Consider the following 23716-nt stretch of genomic DNA (forward strand, 5'->3'; position numbering starts at 1 on the left):
TATCATAAATAAATAGAACATTATTTGAGGTTCTTGTGCAGTGCCCTGTGCCCTTGTTCACACGATCTGTTTGGTGAAATGTGGCACTGCATAAGTGTCTGAAAATTAGTTTACTTTTTGATAGTCCCTTTGGATCCTTTACACGCAAGTAGCTGGAGCTGGAGCTGTTTTGCAAAGAAGAATAGGCAAGAATTTCAGTCGCTAGATGTGCAAAGCTGGTAGAGACATACCCTAAAAGACTGGTAACTGTATATATATATATATATATATATATATATATATATATATATATATATATATATATATATATATATATATATATAGATATAGATATAGATATATATAGATATATGTATGTGTGTGTGTGTGTGTTATGTGTGTGTGTGTATAGCTCCAAGTGGAAAGAATAGCAAGCAGAAGGATGTTGATTCATCTGAATTGGAGTTTTCAGTTTTGAAGAAGGTTTGGAGAACTGCAGAGAGACTCTGCAGCTGAACATGAGGTTCACACTTGGTGTTGGGTTTGCCATAAGAGAAAAACAAACTAGACCGAAGTGAACGAACATTTTTAGTGTAAACTATGTGTCTGTTTGATGTTGCACAGTCAATTAAGTCACCACCGGTGTTCTGCTGTTTCAGCTGTCTCTTCACAGTAGAGCAGAACAACTTAGCCTTAGTGCTGCTCCCTCTCAGTGAGTGTTTTGATCAAAGTTTAAAATGCTGCATACATTAAAATGATGCTAAGCTGTTATTTTCATTAACAACCATTTTCTCATATCTTTCAGTGCACCGATAAATTATCATATTCAAATGATAGATTGAACATTCAAAGAGCTCCATACAAACTGCTTTCCGATTCATTTACAGTTATATCACTTTTAGGTTTATTTTTCTTTTACCTTTGATGTGTTTTTGCATAGCCTACAAAAAACAAGGACTTAGTGGAGCTCAGACTTAGTACATTTATTGTTATTGTTGTTCTTTTTGTTTTTTAAAATGACATGTATCATTAATGTAGCAACAAATCAATTCTTATTAAATTAAATGAACTCTATAGTTTGCCCAAGAATTTAATTACCATGTACTTTTTAGCAGCTTGATTAAAAATATCAGTAATTAACATGTTTAATGATTTACACTGCATATTTATTTTTGCACTCAACCCTTTTCTATCAATTTCAGTATTTGAATTTAACTAATACAATTTAAATGCATTGTACTTAATTCAGCAGCAAAACCATATATGCGCAAATTTAACCTGTGTCATCTGCTGTATCTACTACAGGACTCAGTTCGATCTTTGGGGATTTCCATCCTGAAACATATTATAAGACATATTAGAAAGTCTCTGTCCATGTTCCAGCTGTTTCAGTTTTTTAATGCTTCCTCCAAATGTGGTCTAAACTACATGATGCATATTACTGACTGATGTTGGCCATTGTCTAACTATATTCTTAGATTCCTTTACTTTGGCGACTAACTTTCTTCTTGAAATAGAAACACAGTCCCCCCCCCCCCCCCCCTTTTTTTTTTTTTTTTTTTTTTTACACACAACGCTACTCAGAACATGTGGTCATGGTTTATTTTTCATGCAATATATTTGATGGAATGGAAACTGCTCAGGGAGGGGGCTGTGGTAGACAAAATTTGCGGAATTAAATGTTGTTGTTTTTTTAATTAACATGAAAACCAGTCATTCTGTAATATTTTTACATTGGAAACTGATGGTGCTCTTTTGGATGTTAATGTTTGAAATATAAGTTACATGACCAACTGGGATAGATAGAAATACAATACAAATAACTGATACACTTAAAATATCTATGTAACTGAATTGCTAGGCCAAAAGAACATAAATAATGACCGTAAAAAAAATCTTATACAATCACTAGTCAACAATTTTTTGTATGATAATTTTTCATTATTATGTACAAATTTAAAAATTAGAGAAAGAAAGACTTAATTTGAAACATTAGATCTACATTAGAAATCGTAGCAGGATTGTTTTTCTACATCACACAGTTCAAAAGAAAACTGCACCCAGTTTTAGAGCCCATCTTACAAGGCCAGATCAAAACGTGGAATGGGATGATGTGACATGAAGAAACATCACTTTCTCCAGTACACAATTTCAGAACATTATGATATGTCGATATGTTAGTTTTATCATTCAGCCAAATGTCGGCCTTTGGATGTCTCCACATTCAGATTTATTCAAATTTTTAACAATGTAGCGCACCAGTAGAGAAAAGGTTTATATCTGTTCAACTGTTGCAACTTCTACTCACAGTACTTTCAATATCCTATTCTGAAAGAAAATGAAAATATTACTTGGGGGCTTTTTTTTTTTTTTTTTTTAGTGTTTATTAAAATAGTACAATGAAGAGGTGTCAGGCAAGCCAAGAGAGAGAGAGAGAGAGCTGGGAATATACATAGTAAAAGGCTTCAGGGAGGATTCAAGCTCAGGCTCTGCAATAGCCTTAGGGTATATGCTTTACCTGATCAATGCAGCAAGCGATAACAGCAGCTCACTTGTGGGATGTATGTCTATATGTGTATATGTAACTTTACCTTTAAGCATTATTAGGTTTCCTACTACTTTGAAGGACAATTTCAAGGTCAGATATAATAAAAGAATTAATATTTGACAATTGCATTTCACACTTGATAAAGTTCCAGTTCATTTGAGCATAATTTAATCAAAACTGGACGAAAAGTTTAATAATAATAATAATCATCTAAAAAAGGAGCACATATCCCCATTTGGGCCATGTTTGCCAAAATTTAAGGGTCGAAATGTATTTCAGTCATTTTAAGTTGCAATTAACCAAATATAATTACCAAAACTTACAAAATATATCATGATAACTGAATACAACCAACAATTTTAAGCATCATTTTTACCTTCAGTGACCCGAAAGTTGTAAAGTTTTACAACATTTAAATAATAATTCAAGGTAATGGCATCAGTCAACATAAACATGCCAATGAAATAAATGTTGATTACCAAACAGCTTTCTCTTGACATATAAAGACCTACAGCCTTTTAATAAAAATATTAGTTTATGTATAAATTGGTAGTCATGAAAGCACTTCCTGTGCAGTGTAATAGAGCGTTTTCTCTGTTTTTTTCCTGTTATAGAGATTCTGGCTGGACTAATGAGCCTCCTTAACAACAGACCCAAAACAACCCTTAACTATTTAATGTACTTCCATAATAACTATGATATATTAAAAATAACTTGTAATTCTAATGAGCTCTGTAAACTAATTATGCAAATAATATTGCAGTTATGTAATAATAAACCTGTCCTCAAAAAATAAATGGGCACAGCTCATGTTACTTCTACATCTGAAAAGAGTTTCAATTTAAAGATCGCTCATGATTGGTGGAAAATACCCACCCCTCCCCCAGTTGTAGTTGTGACTGCTGTGTAAATATGCTTTGTGAATGTACAATTTTAATTATGATCAGAACTATGTGTAATTTTGGAAATACTTTTGGGCATTTCCTCCCCTTTTTTTCTGCAGTTGATGCAAACAACCTATATTGGTTTGGTTCATCACTAGAGATCTGATTATGGTTGCTTCATATATGATAATATTTCACCTTTCTTCATTATGCACAAACTTAAAAATAAAAAAAGTTCTATATAGAGAAGACTTAATATGAGTTTGACTGAAGTTAAAAGCCTGAGTTATAAGTTTGTAAAATAAGGAACCAGGTCTTAACTAAATAAAATAAATGAGTGTCAGTGAAAGTGTACAGTCCTCCAAAGCTATGTGACTTAATCACAAAATAAAATACAAGTCTAGAGTTTTTGGTGTCTCTTCCCCTGAGCCGGTGCGGTGGGTGTTTCTATCCGACTGAGAGAACAAGAGGGAAATACCACATGAGGATGAACAGACGGTTACTGTCACACACTCCAGTGCCGTCCTGAAAGGTGCGCTGTCAAGCTTCTCCAAGAATCTATTGATGAAGGCCAACTGCCTGTCTAAAAAAACCCTGCAAGAAGAAACTACCTTATTATCATGCAAGTGTGACTGACTGGCTCATTGTGATTGCTGACATGTTAGCTTGCATAAATGGTGTATACATCCCAGGCAGCATAACCTTAATCAGTGGATTTAATCAGGCTTACCTATGTCTCAACAATAGACATATCTCAGTGTAAATAACTGCATGAGACCACACTAGATCACTGGAAAGAATACTACTGGGTACAGTTTCTATGCCAAAATACATCATATTTACTCCATTTCTCCCCTCAGGAGGTTGTGGTGTATTTTATGCTGCTTCTTAGCTTTTGGGTGTTTTAGCTTAAAAAGTTTAAGCAGATGGCAACTTGCAGATAGGGATTAGTGTGATTTTTTTAGGCTTAACAGCCTACTGTGGATTGCATTCACAATACCAAGTAGTCTCACGTCTGTGTTTTGACCTGATATATACAATCATGAGGCACTTTGTTAGTTACACCATGCTAGCACCATATCAATCCCCTTTAGCCAAAAAAACTGTTTTAATTCTTTGTGACATACAGTTACCAAGGTGCTGGAAATGTTACTCAGACACTTTGGTCCATATTTTCATGATAACATTACACAGTTACTGCAGATTTGTTGGCTGCACATCCATGATGTGAATCTTGAGTTCCACCATTTCCCAAAGCTGCTCTATTGGACTGAGATCTGGTGACTGTGGAGGTCGTGTGAGTACAGTGAATTCATTGCCATGTTTTTGAAACTAGTTTGATTTGAACTTTGTTGGAAGGCATGTTTTCCTGCTAGGAGCAGCCATCAGAAGATGGGAGCACTGTTGTCATAAAGTGGTTGTTATTGGTCATCAACAATACTACTGCTAAAGTATCCTCCACACCATAATACCATCACCACAATGGGGATTCCATACTTTAATGTTGTTTATCTCAACTTCGTGCTTCTGACTTGATTTTTTTCTGGCTCTTGGTTTAAATTTAAGCAGGTTGTCTTTAACATGCCTAAATGCAATGAATTGCTACCATGTGATTAGCTGATTTAATAGGTGCACTATTGAGCAGACAAAGAGGCGTACCTAATAAAAAAGCTGGTAAATTAAATTAATGGTGGTTAGCTCCTGAGTTCTATTCCACCATCAGGCCAGGGTCTTTCTGTGTGGAGTTTGCATGTTTTCCCCGTGTTTGCATAGGTTCTCTCTGGGTTCTCCGGCTTCCTCCCACAATCCAAAGATATGCCGTCAATGGGGTTAGGTAAATTGGAAACACTAAATTACCCATATGTGGGAATAAATGCGAGTGCGAATGGTTGTCTCTGTCTATGTTAGCCCTGCGACAGACTGGCGACCTCTCCAGGGTGTACCCTGCCTCTCGCCCTAAGACAGCTGGGATAAGACAGCTTATCTTGAAAAGGATAAGCGGATTGATGGATGGATGTTTTTATATATAGCACCAAATAATAATAACTTACATCTCAAGGTTAACAAAATATTACTGAGTAACATGATCTGGGAACATGCTACATGCAGAAAACTGTATACTTGGTGTGTATGCAGGATAATAAATATGATTTATATCATCACAGAAAGGACTAATAGCTCTGTTTAGGTTTTTGTGAGCTGGAATGAGAGACATGGGAGACAAAATGGTACTTTAATTGGGGCTTGGAGTTAGTGTAGTAGGTTCCAATTACATACACGGGGATGCCATTGTTTGGAAAGCCTCCAGGCAAATAGTGGTGCTTGAGGGAGGAGGCGGTCACATTGAAGCCCATGGGTATTCACTAATCACCACTGTGTCTCATAGGGAATTCCTGGAAAATGACAAGTTTTTACTGCCTTGCTGCCATAGCACTGTAATACTGTGTGGGAAAATAATTGCCATGAGTTTATGGTATGACTACAACACAGTCGTTTTCTGCAGGCTTGTGTTCAACAAGGATGCCACGCTGAGTTGTCAGTCAAAGATTATCATCTAGCCCTGGTGAACTCAGCAGCACCAGCAATCAGCTCCAGGAGGAAATTAATGTATTATCTGGGTTACATGGGTATCATAAGTCCCAGCAAAATCTTCCCCCAATAACTTGACAGAATGGCTCAAGTGGAGAAAACAGAAAAATCCCACTGATAAAACTCATATCTGTCTGCCATTGTTGCTGTTGTTATCTGCACTATTGTTGAATCGATTTGTGGCACTGGCTGCTGGTGATGTGGATCTCTGACACAATAAGCAGTCTGAGATAGAGAAACACTGAATTGTTGCTGTTTCCACAACCAGTCTCCACCGCTGGGCTGAATCAGACTATCAGACAGATGGCTGATCTGCATTTAATGGCTCCACTTAAACTACAAACAGAATATACAAGTCAAAAAGTAGAATAGCTTAAAAATATATAAATAAATGAATAAATACTTAATGCAGGACTTATAAGTAAATTAATTAATTTCTACACTTTATTATACATTTTACAGCAAAACAATGACCACTTTGCACTCTTCATTATTAATTATTTTGGAACCTATATTTTTGTAATTAAGAATTAAAAAACATCTACGTGTAATGCAAGACAGGTTAAAAAGTACAATTAAAAGAATAGGTTTATTTAATAAATTTAAACAAATGTGACTGTATGTTTAAAAAATCTTGTTCAACTTTGTAGTGTTGGGAGCACATCAGTGTACAGTTCAAGCCTTTTTCTGAAATTCCAGCAAATAATCACTTGGCTTATCTGACATACAAAATACAGTGGAGGCACTGTCATGGTTAGGGTCTGCAATGTCGCTAGTGGTGTTGGGGATCTTGTCAAAATTGATGGACATGAACACAGCAAAGTACCATCAGATTTTGATCCATCATGCAATGTGTCTTTGTGGTAGCATCTTCATTTTCAGCATGAAAATGATCCCAAACACTCTGCCAATGAATTCAATTAAATTCAATTTTATTTATACAGCGCCAAATCACAACAACAGTCGCCTCAACGTGCTTTATATTTTAAGGTAGACCCTAGAATAATACATACAGAGAAAACCCCTACAATCAAATGACCCCCTATGAGCAAGCACTTTGGCGACAGTGGGAAGGAAAAACTCCCTTTTAACAGGAAGAAACCTCTGGCAGAACCAGGCTCAGGGAGGGGCAGCCGTCTGCTGCGACCGGTTGGGGTCAATGCAGTAAAACCATACCTGGCTAAGCACAGAATGCAGCACTATCAGTCATGGATTGGCCTCCCCAGAGCCTGGACCTCAACATTCCTGAAGCAGTGTGGGATCATCACAACAGAGAACAAAACAAAAGGCAGCCAACATCCAAAGAAATGCTTTGGATGTCCTCCAAGAAGCCTGAAGAACTATACCTGTAGACTCATCAAAGATTAGAAAAGAAAGCCTGCCTAAGAGAGCTTAGGCTGTGTTAAAGAATAAAGATGCTCATACCAAATATTGACTTTCAAGCTTTTAGAATTGTACAAACTATTTTCCCCTTATTTGTATTTTTATTTATGTTTAAATATATTTCAATATATCACTGCACCTATTTCCTTTTTTCCCAGCAGTTCCTGTGTATGTATAATATATATATATGAGAGGATGTGATGAGGCTGTTTTGATAGCATTTTCATTTCTTTGCTTTCCTCAGGTGGCTAACCTCCTGCGACTGTTCCAGATCCCTCAGATCAGCTATGCCTCTACTAGTGCAAAGCTCAGTGATAAAACCCGCTATGACTACTTCGCCCGCACCGTGCCCCCTGACTTCTACCAAGCTAAAGCAATGGCTGAGATTCTGCGTTACTTTAACTGGACATACGTGTCAACAGTAGCATCAGAGGGTGACTATGGTGAAACAGGCATTGACGCCTTCCAGCAGGAGGCCCGCTCTCGCCAAATCTGCATTGCCACTTCAGCCAAAGTGAGTCGTTCCATGAACCGCCAGGGCTATGAGAATGTGATCCGCTCCTTGCAACAAAAGTCTAACGCAAAGGTTGTCATCCTGTTCACGCGCAGTGAGGACGCTCGCGAGCTCCTTGTGGCTGCTGCCAGAATGAATGTCACTTTCACTTGGGTGGCCAGTGATGGGTGGGGAGCACAGGAGGGTGTGGTGAGGGGCAGCGAGACTGCAGCAGATGGAGCTTTCACCATTGAACTAGCCTCCTATCCTGTCAGAGAGTTTGAAGACTACTTTACCAAACTGAACCCATCGACCAATATGAGGAACCCGTGGTTCAGGGAGTTCTGGGAGCACCGGTTTGACTGCAGCCTACAGGAGCCTGGCTGTGCTGACTACAGCTTACGAGATGGAACTTTCGAACAGGAATCCAAAATCATGTTTGTGGTGAACGCAGTCTATGCGATGGCCTATGCCCTGCACAACATGAGGCAAGCAGTGTGCTCCAACACATCTAAGGTCTGCGATGCTATGAAACCAGGTAATGGCAAAAGGTTCTACAAGGAGTTCATCTTGAAGACCAAATTTGAAGGTATGCACAACATAAGTAAACAACAAACATGAAAAAAAAAAAAGAATTTACCATGTTTTTTAAATGGTTGGAAGTGGTATATATTTCACCATGGACACAAAGGAAATAAGGGTTGCAAAGAGCCATGACACAGGATTAAGCAAACAACTTCTGCTGAGCAGAGAAAGGCTTTGTAATTATTCACTTAGCAAAAAATAATCCATGAATTGGCACTGAAGAAACAGCGGGCAGGGAACATATCTAGAACATACTTTTCCTAAAATAGTACTGAAGGACGAATGAATGAACAAATTCAGAGAACAGCTGTGGCTCAGGAGGTTGAATAGGTGTTGAATAGGTGCATTGATCCCAAGGTCAGTGGTTTGGATCCTTGGATCTTCTAATTTGCTGTCAAAGTGCCTTGCCCTCCTGAACTCTAACAACATATGCGTGAAACTGTTTTATGTTAAAAATGTGACTTGTAGTATAAAGGGCTTAGAGGTGTTGATAGGAAAAGCTGTATATAACGCAGTGCATTTGCATTTCCTGTTACATGAAATAGCAGAAAAAAAAAATAATTTATGAAGTAATTTAAATTATACAAAAACATAGCACTGTTCTTCAGAATTATTATTATTATTATTATTATTATTAGTAGTAGTAGTAGTAGTAGTAGTATATTCCTGACTTTGAATTTTTAAATCCTTTATATTTCCTTTAAGTCTTCATTGCTGTATTTTATGCTTCCCACCAGCACCATTCAAACCTGCAGACACAGAGAACATGGTGCGCTTTGATTCAGTTGGTGATGGCATAAGCCGCTACAACATCTTTCATTACCACAAAGAAGAGGGGAAGTTCGTCTACAAGAAAGTTGGTTACTGGGACCAGAACCTGACCTTGAATACCACCATGGTGCCCTGGCGTGGTGATGTGCCACCAACCTCCCAATGTAGTGACCCTTGCAGGAAGAATGAAGTGAAGAGCATGCAGCCTGGTGATGTGTGCTGCTGGATCTGTATTCCCTGTCAGTCCTACCAGTACCTGCAGGATGAGTTCACCTGTGCTGACTGTAGTTTCGGTCAGTGGCCTCTGGCTAACTTGACTGGCTGCTATGATCTGCCTGAAGAATACATCCGGTGGGAGGATGCCTGGGCTATTGGGCCTGTTACCATTTCTTGCCTTGGCATACTGTGTACCCTGTCAGTAGTAGGCGTATTCTTCAAGCACAATGAAACACCGGTGGTTAAAGCAAGTGGACGTGAGCTCTCCTACATCCTGTTGTTGGGAGTGCTGATGTGCTACAGCATGACCTTTATCTACATCACCAAGCCTTCCACAGCTGTTTGCACCCTACGCCGTCTAGGCCTGGGGACCTCCTTCGCAGTATGTTACTCAGCTCTCCTAACCAAGACGAACCGCATCGCTCGCATCTTCAGTGGGGTAAAGGATGGAGCGCAGCGGCCACGTTTCATCAGCCCGGCCTCCCAGGTAGCAATCTGTGGTGCTCTTATCTCCTGCCAGCTTCTAGTGGCTGTTATCTGGCTGCTTGTGGAGGTGCCAGGGGTTCGAAAGGAGGTGAGCCCAGAGAGGAGAAACATTGTTACGCTCAAGTGCAACAGTAGGGACACCAGCATGCTCATCTCTCTCACCTACAATTGCATTCTCATCATCCTCTGCACCGTCTACGCTTTCAAGACAAGAAAGTGTCCCGAAAACTTCAACGAGGCCAAGTTCATTGGGTTTACCATGTACACCACCTGCATCATCTGGCTTGCCTTTCAGCCTATCTTCTACGTCACAGCCAGTGACTACAGGGTAACTATCCAGGATTTTTTTTCTGATAAATAGCAAATTGAGTATTTATAATTCATTTTTCTATAAACCTCTAAAGCCAATTTATGTGGAGTAGTGCAAACAAAGTCTATAAATGACTGTCCCCTGTGTTTTTACCATCCCTGAAGAAGGTGTCACTTTCACATTCCATTTGATCACCTTCACCAAGACTCATGAAAGCTTTCTTTTCATGTGAGTTGAAGGATCTTTCAAGAAAACAACAAAGACTGGAGGCAGATCAGGTCTGAATATACCCATGGAAATAGTTAAAGACAGTCAGATTGATTCATTAAACCGTGGCATTACTAAATGCTCTTTGACCCATTTTTTCAGCTAAGAGATGGATTCTAGAGATTTACAATAGGTTTTGTTTTTAAAAAACTAGGCTAAATCCCAGTGGGAACCCATACAGGGAACACAATAAGCAACATTATGGTCTGTATTAATAATCATTTTGAGCGGCCTACTGTTGCCCATTTTGTGGCACTACCTCCCTAATAGGAAATTTGACAAATCTGCTACAGAATTGTCGCATGGGGATAATGTTTTTGCAGCATTTAGCCTTTAAAAAAACATTATGCTTGATGCACTACAGGCTAAATTTAGTCTCAAACTACACTGAATAAACATGCTCAATATGCATTGTGACTTTAGCCATATAGCAAGCCATAAATGAGAATATTTGTCTTATTAATAGCTGCATATATAAATGCATTTATTTATTTGTGCAATGTGACATAGGATAAATAAGACAAAACATTAAGCATAAAACTGACAGACCATGTAAGTTATGAGTGCTGATGCCTTAGGCAGTCCCAAGGCTACTGTCACAGCATTTTGGTCGAAGTGTGCAACAAGGCCTTTGTTGTGCAAACAGATAGGGGGGAGGTCTAGGGTCACACAAGGTTTGTATCATGAGAAACCTCTGGCTTTTCATGTCTGTTGTAAGCAGCCTTTTGGGTACTCGATCCATGAACCAAAAGCCAACTTTCCTGATCCTTAGTGGCCCTTAAGAGACCAGATACATTTTGTAGGAAATAAGGCTTCATACTAAAATTGCAACTGAGAGATTAACTGAAGGAATGAGGGGTTTCACACTGCACTGGAGATCTTGATGATTTGGTTCTGTGTGACAACAATAACAATGGCTGTGGGTTCAGCTGCCACATTTCAAATTAGAGTTGGATAACACGGTAATATCGTAATGAGGGTAGCCTAGTGAATCATGATGAGCCCAAGGTTTTACTGTTATGTAGACACATTTTCTTTCATGTTCAAAACCTTTAATTTTTTTCCGTCTCCTTTCTACAGTACAGTTTCTGTAGTATGAACTTTACTCACTGGGTAATAAAACAGTGAGTAAACAACCTATAAAGGCTAAATTAAAGCACATTAAATTGTGCTTCATAAAAGGGAAGGAAATTTAAGAAAGAGTAATAAGCTAAAACAACATTAAATGCAAATGTCTAACAATTACATACATCATACAAATACAGCTCATGTTGTGCTCTTGCAAACACTGGTGGTTTCTAATTACTTGTGTAATCTGTTTAAAGGGAATAGCTGCTAGAAAGTTATCTTTATGTCTGAAAAGGATTAGGAGCTGCAGAGAGAAGGCAAAGTTATGTTACCAGGAGTCCTGGTGGTGCGTTTCACTACTTATTTTTGAAGTTGAAATGCATGATGACTTCTCATATTTCTGCAGTGCTGTTATTGTGCAGTATGTTTGGGAGAGATTTCACTTCATGCTGTGGTTCTGCAAATAGAAGTTCCTGGACTGCAGGGGTAACCAGTGGGGTGGGAAGAGACGGAGCTCAGGAAGATGACCCCAGCAGTCAGCTCACATTAGCAGCTGAAATATGACTAACAAGGCTCCGACTTTCCAGGACGGCCAGCTGTGCTTATCTCTCTTTCGACTTCTTGCCCTCATATTCATGTGCATACAAATGGACAATTAGAATTGCTAACAAACGCAGCTGAAAACCACACACTGTTTAAAATGCAAAATATGGCTCATAATGTGAGAATAATAACTATAAGAAACCTGAAAGGGACAAATTTGATTTCTGTTTTTCATTTTGATTCCATCCAGGTAACGTTTTCTTTTGCTTGTTGTTTCTTAAACAAAAAGTTGATTATCAGTTGTTAACCTTCTGTTAAACATCTAATTTATTATATCACTATTTATTAGTAAAGCTTATATCCATGTGTAAGTGAATATTTGTTACAGGGCTGTGTTTGGTTTTTGATTGACTTTTAGAAAAGACGTTAATGTAAAGATTGATTAATGGATGTTTGAAAGGAACCACACATTAAGGTTAAGATTAAAGGTTTGTAAATAACCAGAAAAGGGAATAAATGAAAATACGAGTGATTTTATCAAAGGCTGTGTGAGAGAGAAGAACTGGGACCAGGTGGCCTTTGAATTAACTTCATTAGTCTTTTTGAAGACCAAATAAAAAAAAAAAATCCAAGACCAGACTGATGTAGCCATCATTACACACATGCTCTCTTTCATCCCAGGTACAGACCACCACCATGTGCATCTCTGTCAGTCTGAGTGGCTCCGTGGTTCTCGGGTGCCTCTTCGCCCCAAAGGTCCACATCATCCTTTTTCAGCCCCAGAAAAATGTGGCCACACTAAGAGTCACAACCAACCGCTTCAGTACCACAGTTTCTACGTCTGCCTCTGCCCCCAGCTCCAGCTTCTCAAAAGGTACAAATACAGAGTATACAGAATATGGTTCTTTACTTGTAAAAGAAACTATTAACACAACATAAAGACAAAGGACTACCAGATGGTCTTTAGCTCAACATGCTAACATACACACTTTATATGGTAAATATGAATATACAGCCAGGAGATTTAACATAACTTATCAGCTAACATGGCTTTCTCCAATATTAAACAATCAGTCTACGTAAAACTTACTAATGTTGGAGATTATTTAATTTGTAGATGAGCACAAATGGGCTGCAAGCTGAAAAACCTGTTGTTTCAGGATTTGCCCATTATTTTAATTGGACTTTTTATTTTTAATTTTATTTATTTATGATATTTTTGTCACACTTCACAAGAAATAAAAAGCCCAGTCAAACCAACTTGGCCCTGTGTGAAAGAGTAATGCTTTATCACATTGTTCTTGCTGCCAGGGGTGCCAACACCAGTTATTAGGTTTAGGGAGCAATTACTTTTTCACAGCACTGTAAGTGAAATATACAGTAGTGTTTAAATTTGTGAGGTGCTGGCAAGCAAATAAGAATATGCCTGTCTGTGTTCTTTCTAAGCTGAGATACCCTTTTCCATACCGATAGGGCATCTTACATAATTAAAAAATTAAGTAAGTATTACAAAAAAGTAAGTAATTAAAATGTGTAAGAATCACAAAAGTGCTTCACAATAAAATCAGAAATAAAACTGGGTAACAGTTGACAGTTTCACTGTGAAACTCAGATCAAAATGACGGCATTTTTAAAAAAAAAAATATTATTCTTATTTAGTGGAACATGGGTAAGAGTGAAGAAATTTCTATATAATACTGAAAGGTTTTTCCTGCTTGTTTCTGTAGTTTTGCATCAGCATAGCTCTACAATTAATAACCATGCCATTATGTTTTTCTTTTCATTTTGGGTAAGAGAAAGTCTTATCTGAAACCAATTAATAGACTGACTATGTTCACAGACAAAAAACACATTAAATATATATGAGACGTTTACATGGTTCTATAGTGAGCGTGCCATTTACTCTTTTATAGCTGGGAGACCTCACACTGCTTTTAGTCCAAAAGAAAAGCTGCGCATTAAAAGGCCTCTGACACTTTATGCTTTATCTCGTCTCTTAGACTACAGTGATTTCTGTTGTCAGAAAAAAAATGATGTAAGGAATAAAAAGTATTTAATTGCTACAATTAAAAGTAGGAATTCAACAATGTAAGGATACTGTCTGGAAAATAGCACTGTAAGCTGTGATGGATTTCTGGTTGCAGTATTTCACATTGTTCAATTATAGCTAGTGATGAAGCAACCGGACAGAAACTGTATTGTTTTGTAACATTTTATGTGCAAGTCTGTATAATCGTGATCAGCCAAATAAACTTTACAATAAAAATCATGCACAAAAAGGATACCTCAAAATTGTACTTAAAGACAGGCTGCCTAATGTATTTGGACCACTTGCTCCTTGCAGTTTTTATCTCTGGTTTGCAGGAAACTTTAACATCACTGCTTTTATTCCCTCAGGATCAGCCTCCAACTATGTGCCAGCAGTTTGCAACGGGCGAGAAGTGGTGGACTCCACAACATCCTCTTTGTGAAAAACATTCCTCTCTAAGCAGAAGCAACCATCCTGTCATCAATCATCCTTCCATCCAACAGAGCTGTGTATGACAGAGCCCCCATGGCATCTAACATGTTGCAGAGAGATAACTAGACTGACAGTGGCAATGGTAACTCTAACTGTGAAAGCGTAACGATGTTCTTACAGTGAGCAGTATGTATCAACTGTAAAGCCTTTTTTTTTGTATAGATTTAATATGCTGTGATCTCCTTGGTTTACAGATAGATGTGATTAAATGCACCGTGCCTTGTCCTAAAGAGTCTTGTTGTCAAATGGGTGGTTGTGAAGCAATAGTGTTATACAAAAACAAAAGGCTGTTCTTATTGTGTTCTTACAGTGCTGTGAATATATCCAGATGTTTAGACATTGACAAAATAATGCTTTGAGATAAAGTTAGCCCTTCTGTTAAGCAAAATGTGTGACTAACTATAGTGAACGTGATGAAAACTAGGCAACTAGACAACGTAAAGGACGTGTGTTAATGTAGACTGGTATAGCAGTGTGTGCTTACTTGTAATTTATGTAAATAAAATGTTCTTTTTTAATATTAAAAGGTCAAATTCCACTTTGTTTGGGTTCCCACATTCAGTTTTTCGCTGTCAAATTCAGAAGAGCTATGCACAAGAACCGCAATCGAGATCTGGATGCAGGATTAGCCGATTTCTGCCATTTCAGTAAATTTTCAGTTAACAAACTAGTGCAGGATAGCTGTTGTTTTAATAGTTGACTACCTGCAATTGTACATGGGGGGAAAAAAAAGTTCACACGAATCCTACATTTACACATTTTATGCGGACTGGCGTTTTAGCTGTGAAACTGTACCCACTGTCTGCCTGCAGCATAAATAGAAGTGACTTTATTAAAAATTTAAATGTCATTGTCTGCATGTTTAACTGTGAAAGAAGATGATACTGGTTTTTCCCCCCTATATGGCATACAAAATTAAGAGATGGGTAATAAAAACGATTCCTAATGAAAATGGCATCAACATGTCCACCAGGGTCTCAGAGGACACCTGCAGGATGACTGAAGATGGTGCAAATACCAATTCTTGGTAATTCTTGGTTATTATATAACAATAACTGTCACTGACATAATGTCACTAGTCAACAGCTTGCAGTCCCTGAGGCTGGTCTGACAAATCACTTGTATAATTAAAAGATTTTGTGCACTTTCCCTCCTGTAAATACCAAGTAAATGTCAAGTAAAGCAAAAGTAGAAATAAGCTGTAAACTTTTTTTTTTAATTATTACTAAAAGATGCCAATATACTTTCAATTACATTTTTATGAGATTCACATATGCTGGTCTTCTACCACCATATCTATGATTCACAACTTTTGACCTGACTCCTCCAATACCCTACACACAGAAGCAGTCATCACTTTGCCAGACACACTTACAGCCTAACTTTCATAGAACATGACGACACTTCAGAACTTTATGATCACAAAATAGAACCAGCAGTCTTTTTTCCTCTCTCCTACAATTCAGCCTCTTCACACTTTATTTTTTATGCAGGGATGCCTTACCAACAATGCTCTGACTTCTTCACTAAACCAAAAGCTGTTATTGCCTTTTAATAACAAGAGGAATCCACAGACAACAACTGTATAAACAGATACTTTAAAAAATAAAATCAGTAAGTAAAAAAAAAAAAAACAAAAAAAACCCCCTGAGATTTTATTTTTAGATCTTTAATTTACAAAAGGAAAAGCATTTAACAGTTTTCTATTCAGCGATTTTAGTTTCATCTGGATCAGAGGGTTTCCTTTTAAGAGGAATAACATAAATTCCATTCTTGGCTTCCTTTAGTCTCCACCATCGTCCCAATCTGTAAACAAAACAAAGATTTGTTTACAAATCATTATTTTAACACAAACAGTTCACTGAAGATTAATGATTAACACCATATGGATTGTTAATTAAAAAACAAATAAGGAGGACGGATGGAGTAATAAAACACTGGAGAAATGGTTTAAATCTGATATCTGGTAACAGGTCATAAACATTTTGTATTAAACGATCACCACAGTGAGCTTGAGGCTTTCAGAAGAAAAATTGAGGATGGGTCGCCCACTCTCAATATAAGACTGCAAAGAATTTCATCATCTATGGTACATTAAAAATCAGAGATCCAGAGAAATCTCTTTGTGCAAAGGTTGAAAACCAGTAATTAATGTCTGTGATCTGTGGGTCCTCAGGCAACACCGTGCTGGAAACAGACAATTCTGAAGTAGAAATCAATGCACAGGCTCAGGCACACGCCTGAAAACTGTCAGTTCATTAAAACTCTAGCATGCAAAGCAAAAACCTCGAGGGAATAAACAGTGATTGAGAAATGTAGAAGCTGTCTCTGAGCCCGAGCTCATCTAAGATGGATTCAGGTAAGGTTAAAAAAAAAAAGAAGAGAAAAAGAAAAAAAGCACCTCTCCAATGCTCCAATAAAACTTTTTTGGAAAACACGGATATTGCACCTTCGGAAATAAAAAAAGGGTGGGGGACCACCTGACGTGTTATCAGTACACAGTTTAAAAACACTGCTATTGAGCAGTATTAATGCACACAGTATGAGTAACCTGCACATCTTTGGAGGCACAATTAGTCTGACTGACATATCAGCTAGGCCATTTCCTGATCCTGAGGTTTTGGTATTTATAATGACTGATAAACATTTACAAAGTGAAGAAGAGACAAGATCTCTTCAGATAAGTCATAAATTTTGATGTTGCAGATGAAGGCAATCTGTAACTTCCCTATAAGCAACAGATTGATCAGCAACAGCTGATCCCGAGAGCAAACGAGTAATCGGTCAATACTTTGCAATATCAACCATTTACAAAAATCCAAATCAATATTGGTATTAGTCATAAAAATCCTGTATCTGTCAGACAAGGTTTTGGATTAATTAAACTGTACTGTAGAGAACAGTTTGCTCTGTGGTAGCTGGGATAATCCCCCCCCCCGCAACCCTGAAATGGATAAGTGGGAGAGAATGGTAAATGGTAAAATGGGCTGATTCTTATATTACATTTTTCTACTCTCCCCTGAGTACTCAAAGCACTCTATACAACATGTCACATCCACCCCATTCACACAAGCACCGCCTTCTATGCGTCCAAGTGCTTAGTGCCATTCACACACATTCATACACCAATGGATGAGCAACGGATGAGTGAAGACTAGGGGGATCCAGGGATCGAACCACTGACCTTCTGATCAGTAGATGACCTGAGCTACAGCCATGAGTGGGTGGATGGATTTACTATAGAGCAGCTCAAACCCTCCAATACACAAGAAAACATTTTGGATTTCAAATTACAGTAATCACTGTCGGTTCCCCTCAGCAATTTTCACAGTGGTCAAGTTTAACACTGTTTGTTTCATATGTCGCTACAATCAAAGAAAAAAAAACAAACAAAAAAAAAAACAGTTCAGATTTACATGTCATTCTGTAAAATCTGTAACTATGATCGACACACCAAAACAAAATATCCGATCCACAAAGGTTGATTTTGTTCATCTGGACATAGATTTTCAGTGGGAGAAACGTTTCGTCACTCATCCAAGTGACTCCTTCAGTCTCAGCTGACTGCAGGTTTCCCCAACATGAACAGAGTCAGCTTTTGTGGATTTACTTACCTGGATGATTGAGCATGCATCAAGACGAAATATCTGATCCACTTGCACATTTTATTTTACCTTGCATTCAGCTAAACTGATCAAAAATACTACATGACAAGTGTGACATTATCCAACATCATACTTCCTGGTTACCTTCAGTTAGTTACTGCATAACTATATGAATGAGGCCAAGTCAACCTAAAAATTCTAAAATGTTAAAGATGGATTAACACTGCCACCTAGTGGATGTTTTGTCCACTGAACATGAACTTGCGCTGACATTCATTAGTTTTCAGGAACTTTAGTTTCTATGGAAACATGAGTATAAATGTACCTGTGCTCCTGTCCAACTCCTGCCACCAAGAACTGACCAGAGCTTGAAAACTTCAAACTGTTGACGAAACCAGACTAGGCAGGAAAGGAAAGTAGAGAAAGATAATAAACATTTATGCAACTTTATTTATTTATTTTTTTAAATGATAGGAAAGTGTTAACTGCTTACCACTGGTACACTGAACAGAGGCTCAAGCCCACGATAATTCTGGCCACATTTCCACACTTTAACCTCTGAGTTGTGGGAACCTGCAAGGAAGATCCGTTGTTATATAAAGCCAGCTTACTTAAACACCAACCTAGGCTGATGTATTACTTTGATGTCTTTTTCATCAGGAATGAATTTATTACTTGCACTGAATACATCTGCATTCAAACAAATCACCCGTAAAAACTTTATTTACATTATCCTGCGAATAAAAACGGGCCCATGTGTTACTGAAAAGCACATGAAGAGGTTTCTCACAGCTATAGGCACCTGAGGCAATAGTATCAGAGTTCTGAAGTGCCGCCACTGAAGAGACCCAATGAGGCTGCTCAATCCCTGCATCACCATGGCAACCGTGGGCCCGTTTCACTGTGCTGAGAGGTTTCTTCTTGTTGACACTCCAAAGACACACAGAGCTGAGGTTGTCAGGAAATATGAATGAGTTAGTTCACACCATTACACACCGAATAAAATAAAAATGGAGAGAAAGAAACTGATTCAACATAAAAACAGCAGCAAATTCTTACCCATCATCTGCTCCTGTTACCATGTGTTCCTCATTTATGAGTTGGATACAGTCAATTGAACCCCTTAAGAAAAGACAACAAAATCAGAGTTGTCAGTCTCACTGTATGCTTAAAGAAAAATAGAGTATAAATAAATATGCATTTATGAATGTGTACATCTATTAAAAAAAATAAAAAAATAAATAAAAATAAAAATCGAGCTGTGCTGTTAAATTTTCAGAATGAAAATTACTCCATTACATCTAATATCAAAAGATTTTATATAAACCAACCAACAGACATGTTTAATGGTAGAGGGACAGAAAAAACCATGCAGCAGTCAAAAAGGTAGTAACAAACAATACTCTTAATTTGATTTCTTTCATATTTTTTCAAACTTTATATGAGAGTATAGTGCACGCAGCAGAAGAGCTAGATCATCCATGAGAAATTGCGTTGATTTTTGGCCATTTTTGGTTGCTCCCTTATTTTCCTAGGGGTTGCCACAGCAGATGGAATCTGCGTGTATGATTTGGCACAGCCAGCTACTTTCTGACACAACATTTATCCAAGCCTGGGACTGGCTCTCGGAGTAGCATGACTCTGGGTTTGTTTGCTCTCTGTCTTGAACTGAAGATCTTTTGCATGTAAGGTTAATGTGTTAACGACTACACCACCGAGCCACTTCTTTCTTCTAGTGGTTTAGCTGACATTTGCAGTGTCCAAAAATAATTTCCTAGTGGTTTCTAATTTTAGATTTATTAATTTATTTTTTCTGGCCAAAAAAGTAAAATGTGATTGCTTCACAAACAGTGCTTGTGAACAAAACTGCATGTAAACCATGTGTATTAGCACAATATTTCCATATTACGTCTTCTGTTTTGGTCAATATTTACCCTATTCCAAAAGACCATAGGTCAAAAATGCTCAAATTTAGAATTAAATACAACACTATAAAATATTAAATTGCCTATAAAGAACAAAATGAGAATGTGTAGACTTTAACATTTTTCATATATACTAGTTATCTTATTTTAAGTATTTATTGCATATGCTGAAGAATATGGTTTTTTTTCAATATTTGCCATGAATTTCTCATCATTTTTTCCCCCCACACCAACTACAAAGTCAAAAGTTTTAACTTGAGCTAGTTTGTCTTTGGGGAAACAATCTTCAGCATACTTGTCATAATAGGACAATTACCACTTCTGTGGAAACACTCTGGCTTCATTCTCAGGTTCTCTTATTTCAGATGGTAATTTTGCATACATTTTTAATGCAGAATATGAACATTTCTGTGCATTTATTAAATGCTTTTATCTGAATCTTAGAAAACAAGCAAACAGACAAAGCACCTGAATTTGTGCACACTGGTGAGAACAAGCAATGCACAGAAGTCAAGAGACTCACTCATGGCCATGGAACACCAGCTGAGACTCTTCGGCTATCTTCCACACCCGTACGGTACCGTCCCGCCCTCCTGCAGTCACACAGCGCTCACGGCTCAGGCTGTCCAGTCCTGTGATCGAGTCCTGATGGCCAAAGCTACAGGAATTTACAGTCACAGTTAATTTCACACACTAGAGCCAAATGAATGTGAGAAATTATTTTCTAAATGGTCACTCACAGAGTTTCTACATATGCATTCTCATCCACATTCCACACTTTGATTGAGCGGTCATGAGAGGCGCTGTACAGATCATGAGTCCCCTTCCTGAATGAAAGCCCCTGTGAAAGAAAAAGAAGATTGTGTTATAAGAGAACTGCAGGTATCACCTACACACAGCTGAGATGTTAAAATGTCAAAATTGTAGCCAACTAGTGAGGGGGGGAAAAACCCCATCAAGAACATACCGACACAGCACCTTTGTGTCCTGTAAATTTATACAAATGTTTACACGATTCTGCCTCCCAAATCATGATCAGGTTGTTCATGTCTCCAGTGGCCTAAAAATATGTAAACAAAGACGTTATGGTCACACTTTGGTAAGAAAGGTAGAATAAGCTGGATTCCCAAAATTGGTAAAAGCAGGAATTGCTGAGGAAGAACTACTCACCAAGTACTTGCCATCCGAAGATATGGTCATACACAAGATGTGGGCTGTATGTCCAACATGGCGATCCTCTGTACCCTTCCTTCCACCGGGTATTGTATGTATTTTTTTACCACTCTCAACATCCCCTAATGAGAACATTTCCAAACATATTATTATTAAAGTATTAGCCTTCACAAACGTGAAATAATTAGAATTTGTTTTCATGACAGGAGTTTAAAAACTAGGATTAACTATACACTAACATTTAATGATGGAGCAGTCTTTGGCAGCAGAAAAGATGTACTTGTCATCTGGAGTGATGACCAGGCATGTAATTGGAAGTTTGTGTCCTCTGAACATCCTGATCTCTGAAGGATCTGGTGGTATGAGCTAAAAACAAGCAAACAAAAAACACACAGAAATAAATAACATTAAACTTCTTATTAGACGCACAGTGGGATTAAAAGGATGAAAATTCTGATAATTACATCTTTGGCGATGAGCCGCTGGAGCTTTCCTCTCTGTTCAAGCTGATGGGGGAAGGAAAAAATAAAATAAACTCACATCCACAGAAATATCAATATTATAAACACAAGTCCAGCAAATCAAGTACAGTAAATCCAAATAAAAAAACAAAAAAAACAAAACAGTATCGATGAGATGAAGGCTTCAGAGGTCTGAGTGACATGATCAAGTACAACCAAAATATTTCTTGCATCTGATCATAAGATGTAAAGCTGAAAATTATTATAAATTACTGAACTGCAACCCAGAAGACCACATCAGCATTTTTACATCAGTCATTATTTAATTTAGAGAAAATTGTCTTATGAAACTGAAACTAAACTGTGGCCTAACTAAACTTTGAAATATCATGGGAACAAAAAAAACCCAAAAAAACAACCTTATTAAGATTTGACTTAGACATCTGAGTTGAATCTATGCCATAGGAATGTCATAACAGCAAACCCTCTGAAACTCTGAAGTGTAGTCTACCTGTATGTTGATCAACCTGTTCAGTACTGTCAATGCACACATCCAAGTGAAGTCATGTCAGTCTTCAGAGACTGAAGAAGTCACTTTGATGAGAAGAAGTCACTTTGATGAGTGACAAAATGTTTCTCACACTGAAAATACTACGTCCAGATGAACAGAATCAATTTTTTGGAATTGAGAACATAATAATTATCGCCAAAATATAAGGACCCACAGATATCATGACTTCAAAAAAAACAAACCAAAACAAAAACAAAATACTGAGTGCATTTCTGCTACATATTCAGGAGGACTTGTGTGACTGCCCAGCATAGAGTGATCCAATCACACAAAGGAGCAAGTGCAAATCGACCAGAAGTGAAAACTCAATTAATGACAGAATGAACGGCGTTCACGACAGCATGATCTAAGAAACATCTGGCCAACAGGCTCAACAGTTTGTAATGTTAGGTGTAGAGTTGGCAACTAGATATTTTCATTGTGAGGGGACAATCTGAGTAAATGTTAGTACACAGAGACATAGCTTAACACATGCAACTGGCAGTGTAATAACCAAGTCATGTAAGGTACCCTTGTACTACAACTACCATTTAAACGGGCTCACATAGGAAATGTCTTACCACTTCTTCTTGAAGTCTTCCCGCAATTAGATCTGTCTCAAAGGAGGCTTCTTCTGCTTTCTTTTCCTCTGAAGATAAGAAGAATTCATTTCATTTATTCTGGAATAATGAATTTTAATGTTGTGCCTGTGTAAATGACACAAGTTTACCTTCTTCCTTGAGCTGCTCCAGGTAAAGTTTAGCTAATCTCAGCTTCTTCTCCTGTGGAGTCTCCTCATACTCAATCTGCTCGGTGGACTGCCTTTTCTTTGGCGCTGTGGCACTGGAAAAATCAAATTATCACAAAGATCATTAAGACTCGTGCTTTTATTTAGAGGCCAAAGGCTTGTGATTAATGTATAACCCCCACTGAAAACGCACCTCTCCGTCTCTGAGTCGCTGGAAATCTCTTCATTATATTTCGAGCTCGATTTCTTTGCTTGTAATTTGCCTTTTCCGGTAGGATCCACATCACCCTGCGAGGGGGAAAAATATGTTGTATCTACCACAAAAGCGTAAATAAAAGCGTTATAACAACAGTGGAAATCAGTTAAGAAGCCACGAGTGAACCCTACGGTTTAGCTTACACGCTAACAGTTCAATTCACCTACCTTTCGCTTCGTGCCCGCCGTATTTTTCCCCTTCTTGGCAAACTTGGGGTTTTCTTTTGTTTTTATAAAGAATGATGAAGACATGACGAAACGCAACAAGCAGCGTTTCAAAACTGACAACAGTTATGCAGCGTTAACTCTTCAACTTTCTCAAGCCGCAAGTCAACATTGAACCCACATGGGTCGAC

The 23716-nt window shown here is 37.9% G+C and overlaps 2 protein-coding genes across 3 annotated transcripts in view; one reads left to right on the forward strand and one right to left on the reverse strand.

Annotated features, from left to right (window-relative positions):
• Window positions 1–15181, forward strand: part of grm2b (glutamate receptor, metabotropic 2b) — a 27876-nt gene extending 12695 nt beyond the window's left edge. The window contains exons 3-6 of the mRNA XM_006783131.3: window positions 7628–8465; window positions 9199–10262; window positions 12804–12996; window positions 14520–15181. Coding sequence (XP_006783194.1) covers window positions 7628–8465; window positions 9199–10262; window positions 12804–12996; window positions 14520–14593 — 2169 coding nt within the window. The 3' untranslated portion in view covers window positions 14594–15181. The remainder of the gene's footprint in view (window positions 1–7627; window positions 8466–9198; window positions 10263–12803; window positions 12997–14519) is intronic.
• rrp9 (ribosomal RNA processing 9, U3 small nucleolar RNA binding protein) lies at window positions 14807–23715 on the reverse strand. 2 transcript variants are annotated; one of them, XM_006783129.3, is made up of 15 exons: window positions 23529–23715; window positions 23299–23393; window positions 23088–23200; window positions 22939–23006; window positions 21811–21852; window positions 21586–21712; window positions 21344–21468; window positions 21141–21233; window positions 20914–21014; window positions 20697–20831; window positions 19308–19370; window positions 19039–19196; window positions 18742–18821; window positions 18574–18647; window positions 14807–16449 (listed from the first exon to the last, which is right to left on the reverse strand). In XM_006783129.3, the coding sequence occupies exons 1-15, from the start codon at window positions 23610–23612 to the stop codon at window positions 16347–16349; spliced, it is 1461 nt and encodes a 486-aa protein (XP_006783192.1). In that variant the 5' UTR covers window positions 23613–23715; the 3' UTR covers window positions 14807–16346. The 2 variants fall into 2 exon arrangements, with proteins under 2 accessions (XP_006783192.1, XP_006783193.1); XM_006783130.3 differs by having other exon boundaries at window positions 16269–16449; window positions 19051–19196.
• Between the last annotated feature and the right edge of the window lies 1 nt (window position 23716).

Source organism: Neolamprologus brichardi, chromosome 5 (assembly GCF_056152115.1).
Source record: "Neolamprologus brichardi isolate AB-2024 chromosome 5, ASM5615211v1, whole genome shotgun sequence".
NCBI lineage: Eukaryota > Metazoa > Chordata > Actinopteri > Cichliformes > Cichlidae > Neolamprologus > Neolamprologus brichardi.